The sequence below is a fragment of the Mchenga conophoros genome, linkage group LG13 (assembly GCF_057382185.1).
Source record: "Mchenga conophoros isolate Kocher_MC1m ecotype Shallow Benthic linkage group LG13, M_conophoros_male_GT1.1, whole genome shotgun sequence".
NCBI lineage: Eukaryota > Metazoa > Chordata > Actinopteri > Cichliformes > Cichlidae > Mchenga > Mchenga conophoros.
The window spans coordinates 22425566-22451762 of NC_140538.1; the positions used below are offsets into that span (position 1 = coordinate 22425566).

At 39.5% G+C, this 26197-nt stretch overlaps 4 protein-coding genes across 10 annotated transcripts; all 4 read right to left on the bottom strand.

Moving 5' to 3' along the window:
• Window positions 1-1565: 1565 nt before the first annotated feature.
• LOC146561290 (glycine N-acyltransferase-like protein 3) lies at window positions 1566-9452 on the bottom strand. Of its 5 annotated transcripts, none has more exons than XM_085297261.1 (9): window positions 9203-9452; window positions 9021-9128; window positions 8804-8924; window positions 8426-8558; window positions 5486-7203; window positions 4336-4420; window positions 3446-3603; window positions 2969-3026; window positions 1566-2034 (listed from the first exon to the last, which is right to left on the bottom strand). In XM_085297261.1, exons 1-5 carry the CDS (start codon window positions 9275-9277, stop codon window positions 6798-6800), a joined length of 843 nt encoding a protein of 280 aa, XP_085153387.1. In that variant the 5' UTR covers window positions 9278-9452; the 3' UTR covers window positions 1566-2034; window positions 2969-3026; window positions 3446-3603; window positions 4336-4420; window positions 5486-6797. The 5 variants fall into 5 exon arrangements, with proteins under 5 accessions (XP_085153387.1, XP_085153385.1, XP_085153383.1 ...); XM_085297259.1 differs by having other exon boundaries at window positions 1566-2031; window positions 4329-4420; XM_085297257.1 differs by having other exon boundaries at window positions 4329-4420.
• An 875-nt stretch (window positions 9453-10327) lies between these two features.
• LOC146561291 (cystatin-like) lies at window positions 10328-16836 on the bottom strand. 2 transcript variants are annotated; one of them, XM_085297262.1, is made up of 5 exons: window positions 16584-16834; window positions 15828-15939; window positions 13958-14169; window positions 13239-13349; window positions 10328-10753 (listed from the first exon to the last, which is right to left on the bottom strand). In XM_085297262.1, the coding sequence occupies exons 2-5, from the start codon at window positions 15832-15834 to the stop codon at window positions 10709-10711; spliced, it is 375 nt and encodes a 124-aa protein (XP_085153388.1). In that variant the 5' UTR covers window positions 15835-15939; window positions 16584-16834; the 3' UTR covers window positions 10328-10708. The 2 variants fall into 2 exon arrangements, with proteins under 2 accessions (XP_085153388.1, XP_085153389.1); XM_085297263.1 differs by having other exon boundaries at window positions 10328-13349; window positions 16584-16836.
• An 874-nt stretch (window positions 16837-17710) lies between these two features.
• LOC146561292 (cystatin-like) lies at window positions 17711-23714 on the bottom strand. Of its 2 annotated transcripts, XM_085297269.1 has the most exons (5): window positions 23464-23714; window positions 23068-23389; window positions 22708-22819; window positions 20838-21049; window positions 17711-20229 (listed from the first exon to the last, which is right to left on the bottom strand). In XM_085297269.1, the coding sequence occupies exons 3-5, from the start codon at window positions 22712-22714 to the stop codon at window positions 20080-20082; spliced, it is 369 nt and encodes a 122-aa protein (XP_085153395.1). In that variant the 5' UTR covers window positions 22715-22819; window positions 23068-23389; window positions 23464-23714; the 3' UTR covers window positions 17711-20079. The 2 variants fall into 2 exon arrangements, with proteins under 2 accessions (XP_085153395.1, XP_085153394.1); XM_085297268.1 differs by lacking the exon at window positions 23068-23389.
• Window positions 23715-24461: 747 nt separating this feature from the next.
• Window positions 24462-26178, bottom strand: LOC146561293 (cystatin-like). Its single transcript, XM_085297267.1, has 3 exons — window positions 25904-26178; window positions 25190-25300; window positions 24462-24887 (listed from the first exon to the last, which is right to left on the bottom strand). Exons 1-3 carry the CDS (start codon window positions 26099-26101, stop codon window positions 24807-24809), a joined length of 390 nt encoding a protein of 129 aa, XP_085153393.1. The 5' UTR covers window positions 26102-26178; the 3' UTR covers window positions 24462-24806.
• Between the last annotated feature and the right edge of the window lie 19 nt (window positions 26179-26197).

The window sequence follows — 26197 nt, forward strand, 5'->3', positions numbered from 1 at the left end:
GTGGAAAATAAGTATTTGGTCACCTCAAACAAGGAAAATCTCTGGCTCTCACAGACCTGTAACGTCTTCTGTAAGAAGCTTTTCTGTCCCCCACTCGTTACCTGTATGAATGGCACCTGTTTGAACTCATCATCTGTATAAAAGACACCTGTCCACAGCCTCAAACAGTCAGACTCCAAACTCCGCCATGGCCAAGACCAAAGAGCTTTCGAAGGACACCAGGAAAAGTATTGTAGACCTGCACCAGACTGGGAAGAGTGAATCTACAATAGGCAAGCAACTTAGTGTGAAAAAATCAACTGTGGGAGCAATCATCAGAAAATGGAAGACATACAAGACCACTGATAATCTCCCTCGATCTGGGGCTCCACGCAAGATCTCATCCCGTGGGGTCAAAATGATCATGAGAACGGTGAGCAAAGATCCCAGGACCACACGGGGGGACCTGGTGAATGACCTGCAGAGAGCTGGGACCAAAGTAACAAAGGTCACCATCAGTAACACACTACAACGGCAGGGAATCAAATCCCGCAGTGCCAGACGTGTTCCGCTGCTGAAGCCAGTGCATGTCCAGGCCCGTCTGAAGTTTGCCAGAGAGCACATGGATGATACAGCAGAGGATTGGGAGAATGTCATGTGGTCAGATGAAACCAAAGTAGAACTTTTTGGTATAAACTCAACTCGTCGTGTTTGGAGGAAGAAGAATACTGAGTTGCATCCCAAGAACACCATACCTATTGTGAAGCATGGGGGTGGAAACATCATGCTATGGGGCTGTTTTTCTGCCAAGGGGACAGGACGACTGATCCGTGTTAAGGACAGAATGAATGGGGCCATGTATCGTGAGATTTTGAGCCAAAACCTCCTTCCATCAGTGAGAACTTTGAAGATGAAACGAGGCTGGGTCTTCCAACATGACAATGATCCAAAACACACCGCCCGGGCAACAAAGGAGTGGCTCCGTAAGAAGCATTTGAAAGTCCTGGAGTGGCCTAGCCAGTCTCCAGACCTCAACCCCATAGAAAATCTGTGGCGGGAGTTGAAAGTCCGTGTTGCTCGGCGACAGCCCCAAAACATCACTGCTCTCGAGAAGATCTGCATGGAGGAATGGGCCAAAATACCAGCTACTGTGTGTGCAAACCTGGTAAAGACCTATAGTAAACGTTTGACCTCTGTTATTGCCAACAAAGGTTATGTTACAAAGTATTGAGTTGTATTTTTGTTATTGACCAAATACTTATTTTCCACCCTGATTTACGAATAAATTCTTTACAAATCCTACCATGTGGATTCATGGATTTTTTTTTTTTCACATTCTGTCTCTCACAGTTGAAGTGTACCTCTGGTGCAAATTACTGACCTCTGTCATCATTTTAGGTGGGGGAACTTGCACAATCGGTGGCTGACTAAATACTTTTTTGCCCCACTGTATATATTTGCCTTCTGTTGACCATCACCTCAGGTTCACCATTACAGTTTCAGCAGACAGATGCACACTGTCTAAATATGAACACATTCAAAAACTCATGTCTCAGAAATAAGCACAGCTGTTCATGTTTGTCATTAGAGTTTTATTTGTAAGAAAATTATGAGCTTCATATTGTGTATCAAATAAAAGAACATTTCACAGCTCCGAGTCAACAGACACAGGTAACAGAAATGTCTCTAATGTAGACATGTACAGTGTGGTGTAAGCATTAAAAGATCATAAAGGAAACACTAACATTCATGTGAAACTAATTGTAATAAAAAATGAGCAGGTGGTTTATAGATTTAAAAGAAAGAATCTGAAAACAACACTTTTTTGGTCTAAGTGATCAAAGTAGAAAACAGAACTGATGTTCAAGAACAAACCGTAGCTGCACTAATATTACACATCTCCATTGTTGTGGTGAACAGACATGTTGCTTTTAAAACCACATGCAGTGTGTGACCATGACTGTTCACTGAGACCATGAACGCCACTTCGCTGAAGCCTTCGCCTTCTTCTTCTTCTAAATTGGAAGCAGAAGGAGCACGAGCTGCTTTGATCTACTGAAAGGAAAAAGCAGAACATCTGAGCTGAAACCATTAAGACAGGAACAATCATTCAATGCAGTGTCTCAGGTGGCTTAGCCTGTTACAACTGTTGATACAAGCTAAATACGGTTAACACACAGTGTCAGGGAGCTCCAGTGTGGGAACTAGTGGCTTTAGGTTTGTAGTCATTTAACTTTCATCCATTCATTCATTTAATTCAGGAGGAAGAAATGTCAGGTGGGTGCAGGCTGGTTACATGCATTTGGTCCCATGCTGTCTTTAACTAAATGACTTGGTTCATTTTATGGCTGGGCTGTATGTGGGGTTATATCATGTTATTTGGGCAGGAGTACCTGTCCCCTGTTAGACTTAGAAAGTTTCTCCATAAGTAGAGTTTCTAACTCTTCTAGCACATCTGTGGCTGACAGCTTTTTGGTGGCTCTTTTTACCCCACACTGGTTGTGAGTGTGTAAATAGCCCCACTAGTTCTTTTGGGTTGCAGTTAACTTGGGAGGAAGAGGTGGGTCTGCCATGACTAGATGTATAACAATTATCTGGGATACATAAATTTCATAATGCATGCATATATCTCTATAAACCTGCCTGAGGGCTGCCATTTTTTACATTCAGTTATTTCTTTGTTGAATCTAAATAATGAATGTGTTACAGTTAAACTGACACTGATCAGTGTGAATAGCTCATTGGGACACAGAAACCTTTAAATTAAACCCTATCACCTGATATCGATTGTCAAACAATATCAAAGCTGTAAAAGCTGTTTACAATCAGAATTTATAAAACTATGATTGTAAATTAATTCAAACAAGTGAGCTTTTCTCTTTGTGCTGAATATCAACACTGTGATTTCTTAGACTGTAAGCTTTACTTCAGCACAACCAGTTGTAGAAGCTGCCACTCCAAATGTCTTTTGATAACAAGAAAAAAATACCTTTTCAGTCCACGGCCTGAAGTTCTTCTCCGACATCTTCTGCAATCGGCTTTGTCTGCTGCTTTGAAGACAATAAACCACAAAAAAGATGATTTAGTCACTTTGTCTGCATCATGCAGCTCGAATGTGTCGTGTAACGATGTTGAATAGCCGTCGTTATCCCTCTGCTGTGTCAGCAGGATTGTACTGTACAGCATCTCATTGATATGTGAGGAATGCTAATGTAAACAGACTTACATCATTAAAACATAAAGGACAGGAGATATTTAGATATTTTTATATTTATATTACATTTTATAGCTGACGGATATTACTAAATAGATAGAATTTACTAAATAGCTGGATGAACATGAAAAATATGTCTATAATCACAAATGACCATGAGAGCCAGTAGAATTAATTCAACTGGACACTCGAAAGACGTCCTTAAATGCTCTTTAAGTGGCAGAACAAACAAACAAACACTTAATTGCTTACTTGAGATGAAATCTGCTCAGCTACTTTGAAAACAGCTTCTAACTGGTTCCTCCTGTAACAGGATGACTGCTCAGGGGTAAGGCCATCATGCAATCCAGCAACCTTTATGGTTCTGCTTTGATTCACCAGGAACTATTAGGGAAACCTTCCAGCGCCTCCTGTGAAAGACACAGGCATAAACACACAAACATTTATTAACATGTTCCACAGTCTTCCAGTTTGATTTTCTCATCCTGTGGACAACAACGTACATGGATGCAGGTTTATTGTTGACTTTTGTAAGGTTTATTTAGTGAACATATCCAGCTGCAGCTCCACTGTGATCCTGAGCTGGATAAGCACTTAAGGAAATGTGTCAATAAATGGACATACATCAACTTACTATATTTATCCAAACAGACGGGACCAATAATGCTTCACTGAGTTAGAGACTTTAATGTCTCTTCTATGTAAGAAGATCTCGTGCTGATATACCAGCAAACTTGACAACAAAGGTTTTTCAGACTACATGTAGCTGTCCTCTATGTCAGCTCACACATTTACATTCATGTCACACTTATTTCTGCTTTCCCATTTTATAATTATTACTTACATTTTGATTATAAACCTTGAGTTTGTAAATGATCAGATTACATAATTGGAATACAATGTATCCAATTCAGGGTTGCGGGAGGATGAAGCCTATCCCAGCTGATACAGGACAAAGACAGGCTGCCAGTTTATTGCAGGGCTAACACGATATGTGTAACAGAAAATCCACTTAAATGTTTGATATTTCTTATAATAATCATAATTATGACTATTATTTAAAGGTTTCTTTATAAATACATTTTGATTTTTTATAACCTCTAAAATATAAACCTGAGCTGTTTCAGATTCTGACCTCTGACCTCACTGCAGCTCCCTCTTGGAAGTACGTCTGCTTCTTGTCTTCCCCCAGTGTTGACCGCCTGCCCTTGATATCACGTACTGTACCTGAGGAACAAAACAGGACAAACACTTGCCTTCATTTAAGAAGTACATTCATACAGAGGTAATCTATGGAAACACACTAGTTCAACCTTTGGGAGGAATCAGTTCCTGTGAAACATTTCTGTAAATGAACATCATGTGGAGAATGAATGAAATGAGTTCTTCAGGTGACTCAGCAGTCCCACACTGACAAATGAAATCTAGTTAAACTATTAAGCATATTTGCTCTTCTGAAATCTGTGTTAAACAACAACAAACATAAATTAGTAACAAAAATACAGCTGAGTAGAGGCTTTACAAACCACCAGCAGCCATAATGCTAAATTTTAATCTTCAAATGTTTCTGAGCCGTCTTCAACCTGCTTTTAACACATTAAAGTCCCACAGTCAATGCAGCCTGACTCAATCCTAAATGTTCAGCACACAGAGACACAGAGGTGCCGTTTAAAGTTTAGTGTTCACTGATCATTTGCAGTATTACAGAGTCTGGCAGTCTTTGCATGATGTCCACGTCACTGTAAGTTTCTAGCTGACTCTCAGGTGTGACAGGTGTGCCAGCAGGAAAGAGTAATAATAACCTGCATCCTGAGGTTTGTCATGCAGGATTAAAGGAGCCAGGCTTTGTTCACACAGCTAGGATTGTATTTTACACTGACCCTGGGTCAGTACAAGTATCATACAGTTTAAACGAAGCACTGAAACTTGCACATATTTATTATAGATGCACTGAAGCTAACCGAGATATTTGCTGTCAATCTGTGGCTGCGATTAAACACTTTACTGAAAACTTTATTAACTAGTAACTTCATCAGTCATGACAGAAGCTAATATTTCTGTGCTAACATCGTTTAACCAGTAACAGCTTTCCTCCAATATAAGCTAACGTTTACACCGTAACTTTAAGCTAGCACCATAAAGACGGTAAAACACGTAATAATATCTACAAATGCATCTTAAAGCTGTTATAGTAGCACTCGGTGTATTACTAACATAACCACATTAACATTACTGACACTCGCTGACTTTTAATAGTCATTCTATAAATGCTGTCCGTTTAAATGGTCTTACCTGTACACACTGCATATCCACCGGATTCCAGCCAGAGTGGATTCTGGAGTCTTCCCACGCTCCTGTTAGTGATCCTCCATCTGGATGGATGAGAACAACCTTCTGAACAATCTAGCAGGAGATGGCCCATATCTATGGGACTGGTTTGTGCTAATAACGCTAATGTATGGACTGATAACAGCCGAAGCGGGTGAATAAAGTCACCCAGTCGCTAGCTGTGCCATTACCCAGCATACATCACTCCCTCCGTAAATGCAATAAACGATACAAAAGTATCGTTCTACCTGTTTTTCAGGTAGTTGTTTACATTATATAATTTATTGTGTTCTGTATACGTCACTACAATGTGATTTGGAAAATGTCTAAATATACCGACAACAGGCACTTCCCGGCAATCTCTTCAATCGGAGGACCCTTCACGTCAATTCCCGACGCGAGAGGGGTACCCTGCGCGTCCATAAGTGCAGCAGAGGGAGCCTGACCATGCGTCACACGTTTGACGAGTTGGGAGTGAGAACGTGTTGTCCATTCTTGCCTACCTCATGGTTACACAGACAAGTTAGCTTTATTTGCTCCCCTCAGTTTTTAATGAAGTACTAAACTGTCCCCATTTTTAGAAGCATATTAGCTTCAGTTTGAAATGTTTGTACTTAATTATAATGTTAGTTGTTTTTTATGATTCACAGCTGATTTAGCCAGATAAATGCAAAGGGTTGTGTCAGGAACCCAGGAAGAAAGTCTTTATGCAGATCGGGATAATTCCACAACAGAGTGGCCAAAACTCGGATTGAGGTTAATGATCCGGTGTGGTGACCCCCTTAAAGAAAGCACCTTAATGAACAATACGAAGCTACTGAGTACAAATCAGTGCAGCTCTGTTTTATTTAAACTTCTCCTTTAAATGCTTTAATGTTATCAAAAGTTTACATCATTGTCTCTGTTGTGCAGGTAATGTGATTGATTTGATTGTTTCTAGGCAAAAAGTTATCAAAAGTGGGGATTGAGCCTATTTAGATAAGATTACTTTTGGAGTTGATCCAGGAAGTTGTGGAAAGGTTCTTTACTATTCTGAAATAGGGGAAAAGTGGACATTTCACACCATATTTTGACAAATATATCAAAATGAAATTCAGAGAAGTTGGCTTGAACCAAAAGCAAGCCCCAAGGAAACAGTGTCTTCTCCAAGAAACAGACCAGAAGTGATCACACTTTTATAAATAAGAGGGTTGCATTCATTTGAATACTATTTTTTATAAATGAAGAAGGCGCAACGTGATACAAATGTTGGACGTACATATAAAAGATGTTGACTCTAATCTGAAAAACTGAACTCCAACCATGCAGCCCTGTAAGAAGGATCCTCAATGAAGCCCATGTTTTTAAAGAGCTTGTAGGACAGCACATTGTCCTCTTCTATGTAGCAGAACACCGGGTAACCCTCAGCATGGAGTTTCTTGGCCAAAGTGCTGATCACGATTTTGGCGTATCCTTTCCCTCTGTGCTCTGGCAGCGTATACAACATTCCCAGAGCACAGTAATCATACACAAGTATCCAGGACACGGGCTGACCCTGGCTGTCTGTGATGCAGCATGATGGGAAGTTACTGATTAGGTTTTCAATCTTCCTGTAACCCTTCTCGTCTCCTCCGAACTTCCAGGTTTTATTCACCAAGTCAACGTGGGAAAGATTAAGAGACGAAATCCTCGACTCAAGCTCACTGTAGAACGAAAAACCAAAGTTGTTGAGAAGCAATATAATTTACATTGCTCTGAAGCATATTTACAGTCATAGTGAAAAAATGTACAGTCTCCTTAAAGTCTAATATTTTATATATAACTACATAATAAACATCATTTGGTCTTGATTAGAGCTTAAAATAAGGTAAATACAACCACAGATCAACAAAACATAAGATAATACACTGTGTCGTTGTTTATTGAACAAATACCGAGCCAAAATGCAGAAGCAGTATGTGAAAAACTAACTATACTATTACTATTGAACCTGATCTCGCTGCAAAACATGTAATAAACATGCCGGTCCACCGTGTCCATTTGTCGCTTTGCCTCTCCAAGCCATGAAATGTACATGTATGTAGAAGTTACAGTAAGTTGCAGTAATCTGCAGTAAGTGTTTAAAAAGAGAGTACTAACACATTTACATCATGTAAATACATACTAGCCGACTACCTTAATAGTTTCTGACGATTAATGACCCTGGAATGTACTTAATACATTTCAAATTTTGGAAGGGCTAAGTGTGAAATGACCACAGTGGACTGGCGTGTTTTTGCCTTCATACTGGGTTTTACTATTTCCACTGAATGAGGAAGGTAAGCAGCAGTCAGATGTTGATAATCAAAGTATCAGAAGAAAGTGTGTAAACCTCTATAAAAGCAGAAGCTTGAGCAGTTTGCTGGTAAGGTGCCAAGTAGGAATAATATTAAAGAGGCAATTATTAAAACCCATTAGTCTGGGAAGCCAAAGGACTGGGGCACCTTGCAGTCTTTGAGTAGACCACTGTATATTCCTCTGTATATTAAAGCATTGTAGTGTTACATGTGGCGACATCTGGCTGACAGCTAAAGACTGGCCTAAAATGGGTCATCCAACATGATAATGATCCCAAGCACAGCAATAAATCTACCACAGAATGACTGAAAAGAACAGATGGAACAAAGTCCAGACCTCAACCTGACTGAAATGCTGTGGCAGAACCTTATTACACAGCTTCTGTTTTATGGCTTAGTTTCTGTTAGGTCATGACAGTGTAATATGTTGTGTGACCTAATTTTAAGACTTGCTAAAGACAGCCATTAAAAAAAATGCCGATATGTATAACCTTACAACTGACACAGGATGGTCTTTTTTAACGTGTTTTTAAAATCATAACTTATACACAGATATAACTTAAAGTGCATCTTAATTATCAAATTATACCTGTCAACCACTGGCATGTGGAGATGGTTGGCGTCTGGCAAATACAGAAGATGCACCAAAGTATAGACTTTGTGGTTCACTCTTCTGTCAGAAGACACTTGTTTAAGCATTGGTGCATGGGAAACATCAAGCCCTGTCGAATGGAAAGTATTCACATGAATTTCTTTCTCTTCTTTTTCCTCGCAAGAGGTTATCCAAGCAGTTTTGTATTTAATTCAGGAAAAATGTCCACATAAATATTAAACTTTTTATTAGAATATTGTACAAAGTGTGTGCTCTGTCTATAAAACTGTGTAAATAGTAACAGCTGTCAAATGTAGTGACGTAAAAGCCACCATATTTATTTCGTGCTTATTTTCTGCAGTGATCTGAGCTCACCTCCTATCATGAAATAAGTGCTCCAATCAACTGCATTCTCGTCTGTCAGCATTTTCCTCAAACTCTGTTCATCCGTGCTGTAGTATGCCATATTTTTCATGAAATTCAGGTCACGCTTGTTCTGTGAAATAAACAAAAGCTGTCACAATCACGTGACAAGCGAAAGATTTCCGTCTTGAAAAGCTATCCACAGTTTTCTGACGGGATTTAAACACACCTCGGGGTCCGGTCTGCAGATGATAACTTTAAAATCAGGCCACGCATCGACCACAACTTCTAGTGTAGTCGGTTTGTTCCTGTTGATTCCGTACAGGAAACCGTACACCTGAAAGCACGAAACACTTTTAAGCGCTGCTGAGGCTGTAAAGCACAAAGACACGCGGTTTATGTCGCAGATACCTTATAACTCTTCGGTAAGTGTTTGAGCAGAACTCCTTCAGCGACCTGCAGCTCGTCTCTGTTCAGGACCTTCATGTTTGGATACCGGAGTTTTCTTACTAATGTACTTTAAACAACCTGCTGTTTTAAAACATCCCAATCCACCAAAATGGAGAAACCTTTATAAATTATTAACAGTTTAGGCAAAGTCCGTAGGGTTACGATATGACCGCATTGCTCCGGTTTGAACTTGTGAAATAAACGTAGCAGGCCACTTCCTGTCATAAAAAATAACTTTAACTTGAACTCTAACGTTAATTCACCGCCAGAAGTTTTTTTTAAAAAAAATGTTTGTTTTATCTGTTAGCGTGTTTATGGAGTGTTCAGGAAAAATATGAAATCTAAAATATATTTTTCCAGCTCAACAACTTAAAAGTGGGACAAAGACTGTGCTTGCGTGGGACAATGTGACGTAGATGAGTGCTGACAGGTGGTGTGAATTTTGTGTTTGGAGTTTAGCACTCGAAATACAAATGCACATCTCAGCTCTCCCTCTGTAGTTGAATAAGCCTAAAGTGAGTTTTCTTTTCTTCACTGAGTTCAACCACTTACAAGCAGTCTTTATTTGTTGTAGTTCCATCATATTCTGCACAGCTTATCTTATTGGTCACTTTTAATGGTTTAATTTTGACCTGCACTTGACCTGTGATCTGAACCCTCAGATTAAAGAGACTTTCAACAGGCTTCTGGATTGACTTTAACTGAGATTAATCAAAATGTAAGATAGTGTCTCAGAATGCAGGGCAGGTGGGAAAAGGGTTAAACATGCAGTGTAGTCCTACATAAAGTGGGAACCCTGGTCACCCAAAGTCCAATATGTTTTATAGTGTTAGACAAAAACTCCCCTCTTTTCCAAAGTGATTAAAAGTGTAACTGCTCTATCCACCAACTCCTTATAGATGTTGAAAATAATGTGAATGGCATTTTCTGTTGTCAGTCATGTCTGTCCCAGATTTGTTCACATTCTCCTTCCTCTTAGTCAGTGGGTAGGTATCCAGAGAACTCATCACCATCAACAACAACAAAGAAGCTCTATTGAGCTAAAACGTCATCCTTGTGTGCATTTACCACACGGACACATTAAAGTTTGTGTGCAAGTTTGACTTTATTTCAAAACTGAATTATCTGGGGGAAAAAAGCAGCTCATGATCAGTTTGACTACACAACAGTTTGTTATTTGCTTGGTTTACTGATGAGGCAAAGTTGCTTCTTTAAAAATCGGGGAGACCTAGTTTGTAACACTGGATAGTGGATTTTGGAAATTTAAAACAAGTTTGATTAGTTAAGCAGTGCAGTAGTAAAGGCAGCAAATACTAATATTAATATATTTATTCCACCTACAGGAAAGTGCATTGCAGTCTAAGAGAAGATTATTCTGACACAAAGGTAAGATTTCCCAAGCGTTCTCGTTCTAGCGTCCCACGTAGATCTCAGTGTTGGCATTCATTCTTCAGTAACTCAATGGAATTAAGCCATGGGCGGCTCCAATACTTCGAATGTGCACTGGTAGGGCTGAAAGGAAAAACAGACAATACATTTAACATTAGGATCTTTCAGGTGGTGTTATTTACACATATAAATGCTTTAGGTTTTTTTTTTATCCAATAGCATAATGTCTATTAAGAACATGAGTATTTAACGATCAGATTAATATGCATTACACCAGAGGTGTGGACTCGAGTCACATGACTTGGACTCGAGTCAGACTCGAGTCATTAATTTTATGACTTTAGACTCCCTCCCGATTCTGCCCCCTCTCCCCTCTCTCCTCCACGGTCTCACTGAACTCTGTCACACACACACAAACACGCACACTCTCTGACTCACTCACTGGCCTGCACCAGTTACCAGTCACTCTGTGGAGCATTGGACTGCCATTACCTCATAAGACTTTGTTGTTACACTTTCTCTTACCGTACACTACTAAATCTCCATTTGCACTATTTGCCTATTTGCACTACTCTGCCTGGTTTACACTCAATGTCACTTACCCATTATATTGTATATTATATAGCTTTCTTGTTATATGTAAAATTGTATTTATTTAAATTTTTACTTTTTAATTATTTTACTTGCATTTTTTAATCACTTTTATATTTAAATATATTTAAATGTTCATTTGCTATTTATCTAGGGATTGAAGAGTAACGCAATTTCTATTCTCCGTATGTCCTGTACATGTGGCAGAATCGACAAATAAAGTTGACTTTGACTTTGACTTTGACTTGACTTGAAAAAATGTTCTAAGACTTGTGACTTGACTTGGACTTTTACACCAATGACTTGGGACTTGAATTGGACTTGAACCGGTTTACTTGAAAAGACTTGATATTTTACCCCAAATATAAAATTTAACATGCATATTATATAGAGATTGAAAATGTGACGTCATTCACGGGTAGAACCGCAAAGGATTCTGGGAACCCATGGCAAGCGGTACTAGCGCACGCAGGCTTTCAATTAAAATCAGTTATACAGCGATAAAAAGAAACACAAAAATGTCAAGAAGCTGTTGTATTATTAACTACAATAGCCGGTCGCATGACAGCCACGGGAAGCCGACGGGTAAAGAGATCGGTTGTTATCGGATTACGTCGTTGAAGAGAAATTGTTCGAGCCATGTTTCCGAAGTAACAAAGAGGCGACTGGATTGCAGCCATTCAAAGACCAAATATAACGTCCTAGAACACTCCAGCTCACAGGTTAGTCTGCTCCAAGCATTTACACAAAGGTCAGTCTGCTGTTGTAGTTAATACGTCATTTTTCTTAACATAATTGGTGATATAGGTTACAAGCAAGTCTGGCGCTGAACAGAAATGGTCGCGCTATGCTCCTTTATTTATTGTGCATAAATAGTGAATTGTCCTGACACAATATTGCGTTTCGCTTCTGTTATTATGGTACATTGACAAAAACATATACTTTTATTCACAGGATAAAACAGTTGTTTTGTATCACTAATTGTCCAGTACGATTACAGCATACAATATTATTGTCACTGCTACATTTCTGTGATGCTACCAGAAATTATTTCCACTGCTAATTAATTACCATTGAGCTCAAAGGTTATATTAATAAACGGTTAACGAATGTGTATTTATGAAGACGATTTGTGAGACTGGTAAACTTATGATACATAGCTGACTTCATCTAACTAGCAAATGTTTTCCAGGCTACGTTGGTGATGCAGTTTTTTTTTAATGATATTTTAAAAAAAATATCATTTATTTATGTATGATATTTTTGTCATGCGATTTTAAAGCCAGTCCTACAACCGCATCCAAGAATAACATGCAGCTTATCTCAGAACTGTCGGTGAAAATTATTCTTGGAGCTAGGTTTAATTGAGCTGCATTTTAAAGAGGTGCAATTTCACAATTTGTGTATATTTTCTAAGTTCACTATTTTGTCATGTGTTGAGAAAAACACAGATTTAAAAATTACATGGTCTAATATTTACATTTAGCATATAACTGCAACATTATTTTTTTCGTTTTTTTTTTTTAAGACTCGAAAGGACTTGAAATTCAAAATTTCAGACTTGTGACTTGACTCGGACTTTTACACCAGTGACTTGAGACTCGACTCTGACTTGCCTGACATTACTTGAGACTTGACTTGAGACTTGAGGATAAAGACTTGAGACTTACTTGAGACTTGCAAAACAATGACTTGGTCCCACCTCTGCATTACACACTCAAAGGGATTCACAGCAACATCGCGACAAGAGGGCAGCAGAAAAGTTCTATAAAACTATGTCAAGTATGCAGAAAAACTGTGATTTATTATTATGAAATAAAAAACAAAACATAGAAACATCAGAAATCAATTTGTTTCAGACGATCACTTTTCAACAGGACACCGGCCTTCAGCTGTAAAAAGATCTGCGTTGAGCAAATCACTTCCACTGTGAATGCAGCTTTAGTTACAAGGCTGCTGCATGATGTTTAAGAACAGATCAAATATCTTGCTTCTTTTGAGAAGATGCCATCAGTACCTGAAACTTTGCCTGATCTGTGTGGATTGCACACACTTGATCGACGCCATACTTTCTGCAAGGGGTCTTTACCATCTTCACAGTTATGACGTACTTCATGCCAGCGACCACCTGTAATGGGAAAGAAAATTGAATACAAGACTTACAGCAAATGAACCCCTCCTCCTTCTCCTCTTTAAACACCCCTACTGTCCCCTGTGAGCCAAGAAGCTCACCAATGACTAGAGAAAACACAAACATCAACACATTGCTACGGTAGCCTTGCCTCAGGTTTCAAGAGGAGAGCCAAATAAACTTTTAAAAAAACATGACTCATCAGCATATTAACCAATCTTTAGCAAAGATGTGCTTTTGTCGGGTTCCTTTTTTTTTTAAACCCACACTGCTCTTTTGTTCGGGCGGGCCAATGGCTGCCTCAACACAAGCATAAAAAACATTTCCGACCTACTGTTAAAGCTAGGATGAGAGGATGAGAGGATATTAACGTGACAAATTACGAAGCCAGCCATATTTGGGGGAGTACCAACGCCATTAAGAAGGCATATAGCAAGTAAATTGTATGTAACGGCCTCTAGGATTTTAGTTTAGTAGTTAAAAGTGAAACCTTTGAAGGGCGCTTCGCAGGCCTTTTCTTAAGGGCTCACATCACTACGATGGTTTACTGGATTGCTTTCCCCTAAAGAACAATTCAGTTATTCACGAATCTGACCGTTACTCACCTGTGACTGAACCTTGATCACTTCTACCACTTGCCTGATGTACAAGTCGTTGCTGTCTCTGTTGTGTTGGATGACGGCGAAGTGGAGAGCGTTTTGCACGTCTTCATTGTTGATATCAGCGTCTGTCAAGCCCCCGACCGGGGTCCCATACCCAACGGCCAAAGCGGCCGCAAGGACAGTCAAAGCGACCTTCCACATCTTGTTTCTGTTGCCTAACAAACACACAGGAGACGAAGTGAAACACTCCTCACCGTGCCCTCCCAGTTATATCAACATGAACATCACTGTGCCGGAGGAGTGGCACATCTGGCAGAGATCTTGCAGCCAATCGGCAATCCCCACAGCAGAGAAATGTGACTACTATGGAATGTTAGGGTTGAAAATGATTAAATAAAGCTGTTTTTATTATTTTTATATACACAACGCAATGTGCTCATAAACGAATTGGCGCTCTGGGTTTTGAGGGTTAAAACGACTTGTCCAGTTGTATGTCTGGGCTGAAATATTGAGAATGAACATAGAGCGCTTGAGGGTTTTTGCTACATGCTTACACGTCACACTAGATAATGTTTAGAAGGATATTCTCTCGCCAAAGGGAGTTTGAACAGAATGTCCTGAACTGGATATATAGAATCAGTAGTAGGATAATAATAAAATAATCAAGGCTAGGCAGGGAGGTGTTCTCGTGTCTGTCTCTGCCATTCCTCGAAAAAAGAGCAAACAACGGGATTGGGATGACCGGATGTAAACAGAAGAAGAAGACAGACATAATAATTATTTGTTATTGTTGGGTTACAAAAACTGTACGACCCGATCAGGGTTATCCTTCGTGTGAAGACAGATGGCTGTGTTCACATCGAGGTCCTTGTAATTCCAACTCCAGAAAAATCAGGTGGCGAGAAGACAACTGTCCCCAAACCTCAGTAATATAAAAACAAAACTAGATCTCATTGATTTACTGTAAAAGGACTTAAGAAGTGAAAGTTATCAGGAATTATTCCAGTGTGTAAAAGAGGGTAAATTGTTTGGGAGGATTTGAGTTTGTTTGTTTTTTTGTCCAGTTCATACTCCAGACCAGTTGATGGCAGTAATGCCCCATCTGTTGTTTGCCAACCGCCAATAACATTTAGAAGGAGAATAATAGGAAAAGTCCAGCAGCAGAGATCACGTATGATCCAGGCTGTTGCTGTGAACTCGTTCAGGCTCTTTGCGTCTGCACAAACAGCACTCAACTGCCCACGGTTAGCTGCGGAAATCAAACAACTTATTTGATTTGATTTCTGCACATGCAACTTTTGAAGCGCTGGGCAGCGTTAACAAAAAAAATGGGGAAAAAAAGCATTCTTGACCTCTGTCCCATTGTCCAAGTCCATAGTCACCTGTGGACGCCCACTCTTGGAACAGCATGATGCAAAAACTGCAGATTTTGGAGTAGGGACGCACTTAACTCTACACTTTAGACGAGTCGGAATTGAACCCTAACCCTCACTAGGCACAAGACACTTTAACATCCCACTCGCACGATGTACACTTTCAGATTTTCAATTGAAAATTTCCAGATTGTTATAAAATTCACTTACTTACTGTACATAATGTCCTCTTTTTGTATATAATTTACTTACTGTATATAATGTTCTATTTTTTGCACAGTCGAGGAGCGTTTCAGGACACATTTCACTGCTTGTTGTACTCGTATAACTAGGCATGTGACAAATAAAGAATCTTGACTCTTAAATTTGGGTCCTTTCCTGCTTGCCGCACACAGACGTTTCATGACAGACACAGGGTGTACTATCTTTTTGGGTTTATTTTTAAATCATGACTTATACACAGATATAACTTAAAGCGAATCTTAATGATCAGATTATACCTGTCATACGTTGACATGTGGAGATGGTTGGTGTCTGGCAAATACAGATGCACCGAAGTATAGACTTTGTGGTTCACTCTTCTGCCAGAAGACCCTTGGAAAACATCAAACCCTGTCAAATGGAAAGTATTCACATTAATTTCTTTCTCTCCTTTTTATTAGGTTTATTTAGGTTATCCAAGCAGTTTGTATTTAATGCAGGAAACATGTCCATATGATTATTAAACTTTTTATTAGAATATTGTACAAAGTGTGTGCTCTGTCTATAAAACTGTGTAAATAGTAACAGCTGTCAAATGTAGTGACGTAAAAGCCACCATATTTATTTCGTGCTTATTTTCTGCAGTGATCTGAGCTCACCTCCTATCATGAAATAAGTGCTCCAATCAACTGCATTCTCGTCTGTCAGCATTTTCCTCAAACTCTGTTCATCCGTGCTGTAGTATGCCATATTTTTCATGAAATTCAGGTCACGCTTGTTCCGTGAAATAAACAAAAGCTGTCACAATCACGTGACAAGCGAAAGATTTCCGTCGAGAAAATCTATTCACAGTTTTCCGACGGGATTTAAACACACCCCGGGGTCCGGTCTGCAGATAACTTTGAAATCAGGCCACGTATCGACCACAACTTCTAGTGTAGTCGGTTTGTTCCTGTTGATTCCGTACAGGAAACCGTACACCTGAAAGCACGAAACACTTTTAAGCGCTGCTGAGGCTGTAAAGCACAAAGACACGCGGTTTATGTCGCAGATACCTTATAACTCTTCGGTAAGTGTTTGAGCAGAACTCCTTCAGCGACCTGCAGCTCGTCTCTGTTCAGGACCTTCATGTTTGGATACCGGAGTTTTCTTACTAATGTACTTTAAACAACCTGCTGTTTTAAAACATCCCAATCCACCAAAATGGAGAAACCTTTATAAATTATTAACAGTTTAGGCAAAGTCCGTAGGGTTACGATATGACCGCATTGCTCCGGTTTGAACTTGTGAAATAAACGTAGCAGGCCACTTCCTGTCATAAAAAATAACTTTAACTTGAACTCTAACGTTAATTCACCGCCAGAAGTTTTTTTTTTAAAAAAAATGTTTGTTTTATCTGTTAGCGTGTTTATGGAGTGTTCAGGAAAAATATGAAATCTAAAATATATTTTTCCAGCTCAACAACTTAAAAGTGGGACAAAGACTGTGATTGCGTGGGACAATGTGACGTAGATGAGTGCTGACAGGTGGTGTGAATTTTGTGTTTGGAGTTTAGCACTCGAAATACAAATGCACATCTCAGCTCTCCCTCTGTAGTTGAATAAGCCTAAAGTGAGTTTTCTTTTCTTCACTGAGTTCAACCACTTACAAGCAGTCTTTATTTGTTGTAGTTCCATCATATTCTGCACAGCTTATCTTATTGGTCACTTTTAATGGTTTAATTTTGACCTGCACTTGACCTGTGATCTGAACCCTCAGATTAAAGAGACTTTCAACAGGCTTCTGGATTGACTTTAACTGAGATTAATCAAAATGTAAGATAGTGTCTCAGAATGCAGGGCAGGTGGGAAAAGGGTTAAACATGCAGTGTAGTCCTACATAAAGTGGGAACCCTGGTCACCCAAAGTCCAATATGTTTTATAGTGTTAGACAAAAACTCCCCTCTTTTCCAAAGTGATTAAAAGTGTAACTGCTCTATCCACCAACTCCTTATAGATGTTGAAAATAATGTGAATGGCATTTTCTGTTGTCAGTCATGTCTGTCCCAGATTTGTTCACATTCTCCTTCCTCTTAGTCAGTGGGTAGGTATCCAGAGAACTCATCACCATCAACAACAACAAAGAAGCTCTATTGAGCTAAAACGTCATCCTTGTGTGCATTTACCACACGGACACATTAAAGTTTGTGTGCAAGTTTGACTTTATTTCAAAACTGAATTATCTGGGGGAAAAAAGCAGCTCATGATCACTTTGACTACACAACAGTTTGTTATTTGCTTGGTTTACTGATGAGGCAAAGTTGCTTCTTTAAAAATCGGGGAGACCTAGTTTGTAACACTGGATAGTGGATTTTGGAAATTTAAAACAAGTTTGATTAGTTAAGCAGTGCAGTAGTAAAGGCAGCAAATACTAATATTAATATATTTATTCCACCTACAGGAAAGTGCATTGCAGTCTAAGAGAAGATTATTCTGACACAAAGGTAAGATTTCCCAAGCGTTCTCGTTCTAGCGTCCCACGTAGATCTCAGTGTTGGCATTCATTCTTCAGTAACTCAATGGAATTAAGCCATGGGCGGCTCCACACTTCGAATGTGCACTGGTAGGGCTGAAAGGAAAAACAGACAATACATTTAACATTAGGATCTTTCAGGTGGTGTTATTTACACATATAAATGCTTTAGGTTTTTTTTTTATCCAATAGCATAATGTCTATTAAGAACATGAGTATTTAACGATCAGATTAATATGCATTACACCAGAGGTGTGGACTCGAGTCACATGACTTGGACTCGAGTCATTAATTTTATGACTTTAGACTTGACTTGAAAAAATGTTCTAAGACTTGTGACTTGACTTGGACTTTTACACCAATGACTTGGGACTTGAATTGGACTTGAACCGGTTTACTTGAAAAGACTTGATATTTTACCCCAAATATAAAATCTAACATGCATATTATATAGAGATTGAAAATGTGACGTCATTCACGGGTAGAACCGCAAAGGATTCTGGGAACCCATGGCAAGCGGTACTAGCGCACGCAGGCTTTCAATTAAAATCAGTTATACAGCGATAAAAAGAAACACAAAAATGTCAAGAAGCTGTTGTATTATTAACTGCAATAGCCGGTCGCATGACAGCCACGGGAAGCCGACGGGTAAAGAGATCGGTTGTTATCGGATTACGTTGTTGAAGAGAAATTGTTCGAGCCATGTTTCCAAAGTAACAAAGAGGCGACTGGATTGCAGCCATTCAAAGACCAAATATAACGTCCCAGAACACTCCAGCTCACAGGTTAGTCTGCTCCAAGCATTTACACAAAGGTCAGTCTGCTGTTGTAGTTAATGCGTCATTTTTCTTAACATAATTGGTGATATAGGTTACAAGCAAGTCTGGCGCTGAACAGAAATGGTCGCGCTATGCTCCTTTATTTATTGTGCATAAATAGTGAATTGTCCTGACACAATATTGCGTTTCGCTTCTGTTATTATGGTACATTGACAAAAACATATACTTTTATTCACAGGATAAAACAGTTGTTTTGTATCACTAATTGTCCAGTACGATTACAGCATACAATATTATTGTCACTGCTACATTTCTGTGATGCTACCAGAAATTATTTCCACTACTAATTAATTACCATTGAGCTCAAAGGTTATATTAATAAACGGTTAACGAATGTGTATTTATGAAGACGATTTGTGAGACTGGTAAACTTATGATACATAGCTGACTTCATCTAACTAGCAAATGTTTTCCAGGCTACGTTGGTGATGCAGTTTTTTTTTTAATGATATTTTAAAAAAAATATCATTTATTTATGTATGATATTTTTGTCATGCGATTTTAAAGCCAGTCCTACAACCGCATCCAAGAATAACATGCAGCTTATCTCAGAACTGTCGGTGAAAATTATTCTTGGAGCTAGGTTTAATTGAGCTGCATTTTAAAGAGGTGCAATTTCACAATTTGTGTATATTTTCTAAGTTCACTATTTTGTCATGTGTTGAGAAAAACACAGATTTAAAAATTACATGGTCTAATATTTACATTTAGCATAACTGCAACATTATTTTTTTCGTTTTTTTTTTTTAAGACTCGAAAGGACTTGAAATTCAAAATTTCAGACTTGTGACTTGACTCGGACTTTTACACCAGTGACTTGAGACTCGACTCTGACTTGCCTGACATTACTTGAGACTTGACTTGAGACTTGAGGATAAAGACTTGAGACTTACTTGAGACTTGCAAAACAATGACTTGGTCCCACCTCTGCATTACACACTCAAAGGGATTCACAGCAACATCGCGACAAGAGGGCAGCAGAAAAGTTCTATAAAACTATGTCAAGTATGCAGAAAAACTGTGATTTATTATTATGAAATAAAAAACAAAACATAGAAACATCAGAAATCAATTTGTTTCAGACGATCACTTTTCAACAGGACACCGGCCTTCAGCTGTAAAAAGATCTGCGTTGAGCAAATCACTTCCACTGTGAATGCAGCTTTAGTTACAAGGCTGCTGCATGATGTTTAAGAACAGATCAAATATCTTGCTTCTTTTGAGAAGATGCCATCAGTACCTGAAACTTTGCCTGATCTGTGTGGATTGCACACACTTGATCGACGCCATACTTTCTGCAAGGGGTCTTTGCCATCTTCACAGTTATGACGTACTTCATGCCAGCGACCACCTGTAATGGGAAAGAAAATTAAATACAAGACTTACAGCAAATGAACCCCTCCTCCTTCTCCTCTTTAAACACCCCTACTGTCCCCTGTGAGCCAAGAAGCTCACCAATGACTAGAGAAAACACAAACATCAACACATTGCTACGGTAGCCTTGCCTCAGGTTTCAAGAGGAGAGCCAAATAAACTTTTAAAAAAACATGACTCATCAGCATATTAACCAATCTTTAGCAAAGATGTGCTTTTGTCGGGTTCCTTTTTTTTTTAAACCCACACTGCTCTTTTGTTCGGGTGGGCCAATGGCTGCCTCAACACAAGCATAAAAAACATTTCCGACCTACTGTTAAAGCTAGGATGAGAGGATGAGAGGATATTAACGTGACAAATTACGAAGCCAGCCATATTTGGGGGAGTACCAACGCCATTAAGAAGGCATATAGCAAGTAAATTGTATGTAACGGCCTCTAGGACTTTAGTTTAGTAGTTAAAAGTGAAACCTTTGAAGGGCGCTTCGCAGGCCTTTTCTTAAGGGCTCACATCACTACGATGGTTTACTGGATTGCTTTCCCCTAAAGAACAATTCAGTTATTCACGAATCTGACCGTTACTCACCTGTGACTGAACCTTGATCACTTCTACCACTTGCCTGATGTACAAGTCGTTGCTGTCTCTGTTGTGTTGGATGACGGCGAAGTGGAGAGCGTTTTGCACGTCTTCATTGTTGATATCAGCGTCTGTCAAGCCCCCGACCGGGGTCCCATACCCAACGGCCAAAGCGGCCGCAAGGACAGTCAAAGCGACCTTCCACATCTTGTTTCTGTTGCCTAACAAACACACAGGAGACGAAGTGAAACACTCCCCACCGTGCCCTCCCAGTTATATAAACATGAACATCACTGTGCCAGAGGAGTGGCACATCTGGCAGAGATCTTGCAGCCAATCGGCAATCCCCACAGCAGAGAAATGTGACTACTATGGAATGTTAGGGTTGAAAATGATTAAATAAAGCTGTTTTTATTATTTTTATATACACAATGCAATGTGCTCATAAACGAATTGGCGCTCTGGGTTTTGAGGGTTAAAACGACTTGTCCAGTTGTATGTCTGGGCTGAAATATTGAGAATGAACATAGAGCGCTTGAGGGTTTTTGCTACATGCTTACACGTCACACTAGATAATGTTTAGAAGGATATTCTCTCGCCAAAGGGAGTTTGAACAGAATGTCCTGAACTGGATATATAGAATCAGTAGTAGGATAATAATAAAATAATCAAGGCTAGGCAGGGAGGTGTTTTCGTGTCTGTCTCTGCCATTCCTCGAAAAAAGAGCAAACAACGGGATTGGGATGACCGGATGTAAACAGAAGAAGAAGACAGACATAATAATTATTTGTTATTGTTGGGTTACAAAAACTGTACGACCCGATCAGGGTTATCCTTCGTGTGAAGACAGATGGCTGTGTTCACATCGAGGTCCTTGTAATTCCAACTCCAGAAAAATCAGGTGGCGAGAAGACAACTGTCCCCAAACCTCAGTAATATAAAAACAAAACTAGATCTCATTGATTTACTGTAAAAGGACTTAAGAAGTGAAAGTTATCAGGAATTATTCCAGTGTGTAAAAGAGGGTAAATTGTTTGGGAGGATTTGAGTTTGTTTGTTTTTTTGTCCAGTTCATACTCCAGACCAGTTGATGGCAGTAATGCCCCATCTGTTGTTTGCCAACCGCCAATAACATTTAGAAGGAGAATAATAGGAAAAGTCCAGCAGCAGAGATCACGTATGATCCAGGCTGTTGCTGTGAACTCGTTCAGGCTCTTTGCGTCTGCACAAACAGCACTCAACTGCCCACGGTTAGCTGCGGAAATCAAACAACTTATTTGATTTGATTTCTGCACATGCAACTTTTGAAGCGCTGGGCAGCGTTAACAAAAAAAATGGGGAAAAAAAGCATTCTTGACCTCTGTCCCATTGTCCAAGTCCATAGTCACCTGTGGACGCCCACTCTTGGAACAGCATGATGCAAAAACTGCAGATTTTGGAGTAGGGACGCACTTAACTCTACACTTTAGACGAGTCGGAATTGAACCCTAACCCTCACTAGGCACAAGACACTTTAACATCCCACTCGCACGATGTACACTTTCAGATTTTCAATTGAAAATTTCCAGATTGTTATAAAATTCACTTACTTACTGTACATAATGTCCTCTTTTTGTATATAATTTACTTACTGTATATAATGTTCTATTTTTTGCACAGTCGAGGAGCGTTTCAGGACACATTTCACTGCTTGTTGTACTCGTATAACTAGGCATGTGACAAATAAAGAATCTTGACTCTTAAATTTGGGTCCTTTCCTGCTTGCCGCACACAGACGTTTCATGACAGACACAGGGTGTACTATCTTTTTGGGTTTATTTTTAAATCATGACTTATACACAGATATAACTTAAAGCGAATCTTAATGATCAGATTATACCTGTCATACGTTGACATGTGGAGATGGTTGGTGTCTGGCAAATACAGATGCACCGAAGTATAGACTTTGTGGTTCACTCTTCTGCCAGAAGACCCTTGGAAAACATCAAACCCTGTCAAATGGAAAGTATTCACATTAATTTCTTTCTCTCCTTTTTATTAGGTTTATTTAGGTTATCCAAGCAGTTTGTATTTAATGCAGGAAACATGTCCATATGATTATTAAACTTTTTATTAGAATATTGTACAAAGTGTGTGCTCTGTCTATAAAACTGTGTAAATAGTAACAGCTGTCAAATGTAGTGACGTAAAAGCCACCATATTTATTTCGTGCTTATTTTCTGCAGTGATCTGAGCTCACCTCCTATCATGAAATAAGTGCTCCAATCAACTGCATTCTCGTCTGTCAGCATTTTCCTCAAACTCTGTTCATCCGTGCTGTAGTATGCCATATTTTTCATGAAATTCAGGTCACGCTTGTTCCGTGAAATAAACAAAAGCTGTCACAATCACGTGACAAGCGAAAGATTTCCGTCGAGAAAATCTATTCACAGTTTTCCGACGGGATTTAAACACACCCCGGGGTCCGGTCTGCAGATAACTTTGAAATCAGGCCACGTATCGACCACAACTTCTAGTGTAGTCGGTTTGTTCCTGTTGATTCCGTACAGGAAACCGTACACCTGAAAGCACGAAACACCTTTAAGCGCTGCTGAGGCTGTAAAGCACAAAGACACGCGGTTTATGTCGCAGATACCTTATAACTCTTCGGTAAGTGTTTGAGCAGAACTCCTTCAGCGACCTGCAGCTCGTCTCTGTTCAGGACCTTCATGTTTGGATACCGGAGTTTTCTTACTAATGTACTTTAAACAACCTGCTGTTTTAAAACATCCCAATCCACCAAAATGGAGAAACCTTTATAAATTATTAACAGTTTAGGCAAAGTCCGTAGGGTTACGATATGACCGCATTGCTCCGGTTGTGAACTTGTGAAATAAACGTAGCAGGCCACTTCCTGTCATAAAAAATAACGTCGTTAATTCACCGCCAGAAGTTTTTTCAAAAATAAAATAAAAAATGCGTGTTTGTTTTCTATTGCGTAGGAAAAGATATAATGAAATCTGCTAGCGTGTTCATGGAGTGTTCAGGAAAAATAAATATAAAATATAGAAATATTTTTTCCACTTCTTGTATCGCAACAACTTTAAAAAGTGGGACAAAGACTGTGCTTATCTGGGACACGTAGATGACTGCTGGGAAGTGGTGTGTTTGGAGTTGAGTGCGTGAAGGACAAATGCACATCTCCCTCTTCCTCTGTAGTTGAATTAGCCTACACTGACTTCCATCTCTTACCAGCAGTCTTTATTTGCTGTAGTTCCATCATATTCTGCACTAATCTGCATAGTTTGTCTTTTATTGGTCACTTTTAATTTTGAGTACAGGGCGCCAAACCTGCACTTGACCCATGATCTGACATCAAGCTTCTGCGTTGACTTCAACTGCTCTATCCACCAACGTTTAGGTAGACTGAGAGCAGTGGGAGAGTGGTTAAACAAAGCTCCTTATAGATGTTGAAAATAATGTGAATGGCATTTTCTGTTGTCAGTCATGTCTGTCCCAGATTTGTTCACATTCTCCTTCCTCTTAGTCAGTGGGTAGGTATCCAGAGAACTCATCACCATCAACAACAACAAAGAAGCTCTATTGAGCTAAAACGTCATCCTTGTGTGCATTTACCACACGGACACGTTAAAGTTTGTGTGCAAGTTTGACTTTATTTCAAAACTGAATTATCTGGAAAAAAAAAAGCAGCTCATGATCAGTTTGACTACACAACAGTTTGTTATTTGCTTGGTTTACTGATGAGGCAAAGTTGCTTCTTTAAAAATCGGGGAGACCTAGTTTGTAACACTGGTTAGTTAATTTTGGAAATTTAAAACAAGTTTGATTAGTTAAGCAGTGCAGTAGTAAAGGCAGCAAATACTAATATTAATATATTTATTCCACCTACAGGAAAGTGCATTGCAGTCTAAGAGAAGATTATTCTGACACAAAGGTAAGATTTCCCAAGCGTTCTCGTTCTAGCGTCCCACGTAGATCTCAGTGTTGGCATTCATTCTTCAGTAACTCAATGGAATTAAGCCATGGGCGGCTCCACACTTCGAATGTGCACTGGTAGGGCTGAAAGGAAAAACAGACAATACATTTAACATTAGGATCTTTCAGGTGGTGTTGTCAAATCATGTCAAGTACGCAAAAAAATTTTTTTTTGATTTATTATGAAATAAACAAAACATAGAAACATCAGAAATCAATTTGTTTCACATGATCACTTTTCAACAGGACACCTGTCGTCAGCTGCAAAGAGATGTGCATCGAGCAAATCACTTCCAGTGTGAATGCAGCTTTAATTACAAGGCTGCTGCATGATGTTTAAGAACAGATCAAATATCTTGCTTCTTTTGAGAAGATGCCATCAGTACCTTAGCCTTTGCCTGATCTGTGTGGATTGCACACACTTCCTCTACACCATCCTTTCTGCAGGGGGTCTTTGCCATCTTCACAGTTATGACGTACTTGATGCCAGCGACCACCTGTAATGGGAAAGAAATTGAATACAAGATTTACAGCAAATGAACTCCTCCTCCTCTTCCTCTTTAAACCACCCGTGAGCAAAGAAGCTCACCAATGACTAGAAAAAACACAAACATCAACACGCTGCTACGCTAGCCTTGTCTCAGAGTTCAAGAGGAGAGCCAAATAAACTTAAAAAAATTAATAAATACATGACTCGTCAGCATATTAACCAATCTTTAGCAAAGATGTGCTTTTGTCGGGTTCCTTTTTTTCCTAAACCCACACTGCTCTTTTGTTCGGGCGGGTCAATGGCTGCCTCCACACAGGTACACAGAACATTGCAGACCTACTGCTCAAGCTAGGTTGAGAGGATTAGGGAAGATTAAAGAGGCCAGCCATGTTTTGGGGAGTACCAACGCCATTAAGAAGGCATATAGCAAATAAATTGTATGTAACGACCATCGGACGGCCACTAGGACTTTAGTTTAGTGGTTAAAAGTGAAACCTTTAAAGGGCGCTTCGCAGGCCTTTTCTTAAGGGCTCACATCACTACGATGGTTTACTGGATGGCTTTCCCCTAAAGAACAATTCAGTTATTCACGAATCTGACCGTTACTCACCTGTGACTGAACCTTGATCACTTCTGCCACTTGACTGAGGTACAAATCGTTGCTGCCTCTGTTGTGTTGGACGACGGCGAAGTGGAGAGCGTTTTGCACATTTTCATCGTTGATATCGGCGTCTGTCAAGCCCCCGACCATGGCCCCATACCCAACGGCCAAAGCGGCCGCAAGAACAGTCAAAGCGACTTTCCACATTTTCTATCTTTTGCCTAACAAACACAGGAAACGAAGTGAAACACTCGCCCACCGTGCCCTCCCAGTTATATAAACATCGACGTCACCGCGCGCGAG